Source organism: Euleptes europaea, chromosome 1, assembly GCF_029931775.1.
Source record: "Euleptes europaea isolate rEulEur1 chromosome 1, rEulEur1.hap1, whole genome shotgun sequence".
NCBI lineage: Eukaryota > Metazoa > Chordata > Lepidosauria > Squamata > Sphaerodactylidae > Euleptes > Euleptes europaea.
Window position 1 is genome coordinate 47,999,710 of NC_079312.1, and position 6,217 is coordinate 48,005,926.

The following is a 6,217-nucleotide window of genomic DNA, read 5'->3' on the forward strand; positions in this document are numbered from 1 at the left end:
GCAGATACTCTAGCTTATGCCTCATTAGGAAAACTGAGTCATGGCATATTTCATAAGCAGGTTGTTAATTTGTATCAATTACAGTAATGCACTACCTTTTAAAAAGAAAAATGTTTCATGGCTTAGCAGTTACTGAGAGTTATCTGGAGCCAAATGCACATGGTGATGATTTCCATTCTTAGTAAGTGTTCAGATGTGTAATGGAGAATGTCTGTATATGGTGTCCCCTGGATGAGCTTTAGTTATACAACTACAGTAACTGAACAGTAAATTCATAAAATTATACCTGTTTTTTTGTTGTTGGATGAGGAATAGGGTTGCCAACTCCCACTTGGGAAAAACCTGGAAATGTTGGGGAGCAGAGCCTAGAAAGTGTGGGGTTTGGCGCATAATGCCGTAGAGTCCACCTTCCAGAGCAGCCATTTTCTCCGGGTGAACTGATCTCTGTCATCTGGAGATCAGTTGTAATCCTGGGAGATCTCCAGCTCCCAACTGGAGGGTGGCAACCATAACAAAATAGCCCATTAAATCTTCTGCAAATATTTTTCCACCAGTGTGTCTTCCTGTGTTTGTTCATGGGCCAGAAACAGAAAACCACTGACTTGTATTGTAGCTTCTTAGAAATTTACCAGATGGTAGTTCTAATCATGTGGCGAGTACAGCATAAATAGCATCTGGGCACACAGTAAGCGCAGCATTACCATATCACGGGAAAGTGCCCAAGATTGGCAGCTTGAATGGTTAGAGGGTGTCTATTTCTGTAAGTGGAGGAGCCAAGTCAAGAGTCACAAAACAAAAGAAGTTAAATGCTTGATTTAAAAAAAGGCATATTGGACCGTTACATAAATAAATTTTCCAAATATATTACTTAATTGCCCTTTCCTCTGAGCAATGCATATCTTATGCAAAATGAGGGAATGAAAAGAATGATTGACTCCAAATACCAGCACTAAGGATGTGTTTTGAAATAATGAAAGAATGTACATATATTTGTGTTTCAATCCTTCCTTCTCAAACTTTGACAGTTCTTGTTCTTTGAAATAATTTGGAAGGGTTTGGTAACCACAGCATAAATTTTAATTTTGCTACTTTAAAAAAATCTTTTATTCAGTTCTGGATGCCATGATATATTATAGACCTGAATTATAAACTTTTGTAATGTGAGTTTACTGTTAGACAGCTTAGGAGCTGTTATGGCTCAATGAACTTACGCTTGCAGGTTTCAGTTTGGTAGGATTTAAGTAACTTTTTTGCATCTCTAGATGCCAAATACACAAATTTGGAAAGAACTTTGCAATACGCAGGCACTGTAGCATGATCTACATGCAAAATTATATTAGCCACCCCAAGATTATTACTCTTAACAAGAGATGAAGGGATTATAACAGATTTTTGCAGCTGAATATTTTCCTAACATTTAATTGTTTTATTAAAGTACGTCAGCATTCTTTGGAATTGCTTCTTTGGGAATTCTGATGTCAGGTTTTGGGTGGCTACATTTAGCTAACATTCAGAACTCCTTTAGGGAAGACCAGGACTGCTGGTTCCCATACTCTGGTTTAGGCTACAACAGGGTTAAAAATGTAGGCTGCTGTAAAGTATGATCCATTGTTTGTGCAGGAGATACACCTGAGAGATCCTTACCAATAGAAAAGCGTAATGCAAAAATAAGTCTATATGCAAGGATCCCAATTTTGACAAGCCTGTGAACTATTTGCTATCTTCAGAAAAAGATAATGGGTGCCATCGAAAAATGGTCCTGCCCCTCTGGTAGCCAATTACAATTCTTTGTAATTGGCTACTGTAATTGGCTACAAAAAACCCACCTCAGTGGGAAGGGCCAATCTCAGATCGTTGGAAGGCTTCAAGGCAAGTGTCATCTGTCTCTTTGTTTTGGAATTTGGTTTCAGCTTGCAAATGAAGGGAGGGTTTGCTCCCTGCTCAGTCATGAGAAGATTTCAGAGCACAGAAATGTAAGCAAGTCTATGTTAGGCCAAGCCAAGAGTACCTGGCTGTGATGCTGTTTCCCAGAATGAGCTCAGATCAGTGCTAGACAGTCAGCTGGTAGAGAGTGTGCTGAAACTATGTGGTGGTTCTTTTTTTTTTTTCCCAGAACAAGTCAAGACCCTCTGGATTTTATCCCTAAAACTTCACAACCAGGCAGGCATAAGTAGGGGCGGGTACATTCAACAAGTCTGGAAAACACTGGGAGCATATAGAACTTGGTTTTTAAGCAGTTCAGATCCATAAATAGGGTTGTCAACCTCCAGGTAGTAACAGGAGATGTCCTGTTATTACAACTGATCTCCAGCTGATAAAGATCAGTTCACCTGGAGAAAGTGACTGCTTTGGCATTGGATTCTATGGCATTTAAATCCCTCCCCAAACCCCGCTCTCCTCAGGCTCCACCCCAAAAACCTCCCACCGGTGGCAACCCTATCCATAAAGTATGTATTGTATAGGTAGCTTGATTTTAAAGTGTGCAGGTTTCATGATGTTGGGGTCTTACTCTAGAGACAGAGTGTGCAGGCCACTAATTCTCTCATGCTATGACTGACGAGTGTGTAAGACTGAGAAGAGGGGCTTGTTCCTCATGTGAATTGCTTTGAGTGATAATCATATGAACATGGAATTATATGCAATAAAGTTAATAGACATTAAAATTCCTCTCATATAGAAAGTATCCAAAGTATTTTTACCATGACACTGCAAACAGTGCATATTATAAGGCTTTAGAAATAGTGTTAATTTAAAAAAAATAAGTTTTATGTCTCTCTTCTTTTCAGGTGCATCATTAGTCACTGATTAAAGTAGCTCAGAGAGAAAGCTGAGTGAATGTACTGGTGTTGGTGAAGATAACGTTGGATCCTTTGCTGTCCACAAAAAGAAAAGGCCTATCTGTACTTCCATTCATCTGAGGGTGCCAGCTTTTCAAACAGCAACCTTCACTACGCTTATTTCTTCTGATTCCTGAATTTGGTATTTCTGTTCCTTGCCCGGGATTAACTGATAGAACCTACTAGCAAACCAACATGGCTGGGATTATTTATGTTTTAAGAGTTTGTCCTTTGGTACTGGGATTGCTCATAAATCCATTCAGTGCATCTTCCATACAGAATAATGAATGTCCACAGTTGTGTGTGTGTGAGATCAGGCCGTGGTTTACGCCCCAGTCAACCTACAGAGAAGCTACAACAGTTGATTGCAATGATCTTCGTTTAACAAAAATCCCCAGCAACCTGTCCAGTGATACCCAAGTTCTTTTGTTGCAAAGCAACAACATTGCTAAAACTACAGATGAGCTCCAGCAACTTTTCAATTTAACAGAGTTGGATTTTTCACAGAATAATTTCACTAGTATAAAAGATGTGGGGCTGTCAAATCTCACCCAACTCACTACTTTACACCTGGAGGAAAATCAGGTCACTGAGATGACGGATTACTGTTTACAGGATCTGTGCAATCTTCAGGAACTTTACATAAACCATAACCAAATCAGTACCATTTCTGCAAATGCGTTCTCAGGCCTGAAGAATCTTTTAAGACTTCATCTTAACTCCAACAGATTAAAAATTATTGACAGTCGTTGGTTTGATTCAACACCCAACCTGGAAATTTTGATGATTGGGGAAAATCCTGTGATTGGAATACTAGATATGAACTTTAAACCGCTCTCAAATTTAAGAAGTCTGGTTCTGGCTGGCATGTACTTGACTGACATTCCTGGCAATGCACTTGTAGGTTTGGATAGTCTCGAAAGTCTGTCTTTCTATGACAACAGGTTGGTTAAAGTTCCTCAGCTTGCACTTGAGAAAGTTCCAAATCTAAAATTTTTGGATCTTAACAAAAACCCAATCCACAAAATCCAAGAAGGAGATTTCAGAAACATGCTTCGTCTGAAGGAACTTGGAATCAACAATATGGGAGAGCTGGTTTCTGTTGATAGATATGCACTAGACAATCTTCCTGAACTTACCAAGCTTGAAGCAACAAACAATCCAAAGTTATCTTACATACACCGTTTAGCATTTCGCAATGTCCCTGCGCTGGAGAGCCTGATGCTTAATAACAATGCCTTGAATGCAGTCTACCAAAAAACAGTGGAATCCCTTCCAAATTTGCGTGAGATCAGCATTCACAGTAATCCCCTCAGGTGCGACTGTGTCATCCACTGGATAAACTCAAACAAGACCAATATCCGTTTCATGGAGCCCTTATCAATGTTCTGTGCCATGCCACCAGAATACAGAGGGCAACAAGTAAAGGAGGTGTTGATACAAGACTCCAATGAGAAATGTCTTCCAATGATTTCTCATGACACTTTCCCAAATCATTTGAATTTGGACATTGGCATGACTGTCTTCTTAGATTGTCGGGCCATGGCAGAACCAGAACCTGAGATTTATTGGGTAACTCCACTTGGGAATAAAATAACCGCTGACACCCTTTCGGACAAGTACAAGCTTAGCAACGAAGGGACTCTGGAAATATCTAATATTCAAACTGAAGATTCTGGGAGGTACACTTGTGTGGCCCAAAACCTAGAAGGTGCAGACACCAGAGTAGCTACAATAAGAGTGAATGGCACATTGCTGGATGGTACTCAGGTGCTGAAAATATATGTCAAGCAAGCAGAATCTCATTCAATCCTAGTTTCTTGGAAGGTAAATTCTAATGTTATGACCTCTAACTTAAAATGGTCATCTGCCACAATGAAGATTGACAACCCTCACATTACCTATACCGCAAGGGTCCCTGTTGATGTGCATGAATATAACCTGACACATTTGCAACCCTCCACAGATTATGAGGTCTGTCTCACTGTATCCAACATCCATCAGCAAACTCAGAAGTCCTGTGTTAATGTTACAACAAAAAATGCAGCTTTTGCCCTGGACATTACTGACCAGGAAACCAGTACAGCCCTGGCTGCAGTTATGGGATCAATGTTTGCGGTTATCAGTCTGGCCTCTGTTTCTGTTTACGTTGCTAAACGGTTCAAGAGGAAAAACTATCACCATTCGCTGAAAAAGTATATGCAAAAGACCTCTTCCATCCCACTGAATGAGCTATATCCTCCACTTATTAACCTCTGGGAAGGGGACAGTGAAAAGGACAAGGAGGGTTCTGCAGAAACCAAGCCGACTCAAGTGGACACATCCAGAAGCTATTATATGTGGTAACTCGGGACAATATTTTGCTTCTGGTAGTAAGGAGCACAAAGACTTTTTTGCTTTATTCTGCAAAAGTGAAGAGTTTCGAGACTTTTGTAATTTTTTGACTTTGCTAGTTTTGTGGCAGAGTGGTGAGGACAGGTGGATATTTCAACATTTTTAGTATAGCGTATCGCAATGGTTTTGACACACAAAATGGCAGCTTCACCTAGCTTCCAATTTCTTTTTTAGTTGTGCTTAATTTAACAATGCTGTTCTAACTATGGGAGGGGGGGATATGAAAGGTTGGGAATGCCCTATGATCTACAAGAAGCATGACCCTCTTTCTTCTGAAGCCATCAACAGAAAGTACAGTGTCCTGCAAAATCTAACTGATACCAACTTGAAACTACATTAAACCAGCTTTGTCATAATCTGGTCTAAGGACTCTTAAATGGAGATAAGATGACAAGATTTTGAACAATATTAGTTGGCTGTACTGTAATGTTGTATCAACTGATTTGAATGTTTCTTTTTTTGTCTATGGACGATTGATTTTTTTCTTTCCTTTTTTAATAGTTGAAGAGGCTTAGGTACAAGCTAATAAGGTGACTGAAGTATGTACACTTTTTTCAATGTAACAAACTAAATGTTAATTGCTCTTTTATTATATTTAGTCAAAACTTTTGAAGAAACTTAGAATTTTGTTCTGTGTAATCCACCCCCACCTTGCATAGAATGAAGACAGAAATATAATAAATTATAGTTTTTGTTCTGTTTGGTTTTTTTTAGAAGAATTGTGAAAGTTTATCTTTTTAGTCGTGTCACCAGCTTTAATTGGTGGTTATGTTTTGGCATAAAATATATCCAAACTTTTATAAAATTGTGGGTCTCTGGATCAAATTTGAGTTCATTTTTCCCCTCCTAAAAATGTCTTAATAATTGTGAATATTATAAACTAACAAAATAATTATGAGAATTTCATTAGAAAGATGTGTGTTGGGTAAAAAATTGGCAATATACACTGTATTTATGATATGAGGAAGATTACCCTTGTAGTAAAC

General features: G+C 38.9%; 1 protein-coding gene across 1 annotated transcript; it reads left to right on the forward strand.

Moving 5' to 3' along the window:
- Positions 1-2,979: 2,979 nt before the first annotated feature.
- On the forward strand, positions 2,980-5,925 carry LRRN1 (leucine rich repeat neuronal 1). Its single transcript, XM_056852294.1, has one exon. It carries the CDS (start codon positions 3,033-3,035, stop codon positions 5,181-5,183), a length of 2,151 nt encoding a protein of 716 aa, XP_056708272.1. The 5' UTR covers positions 2,980-3,032; the 3' UTR covers positions 5,184-5,925.
- Positions 5,926-6,217: the final 292 nt, after the last annotated feature.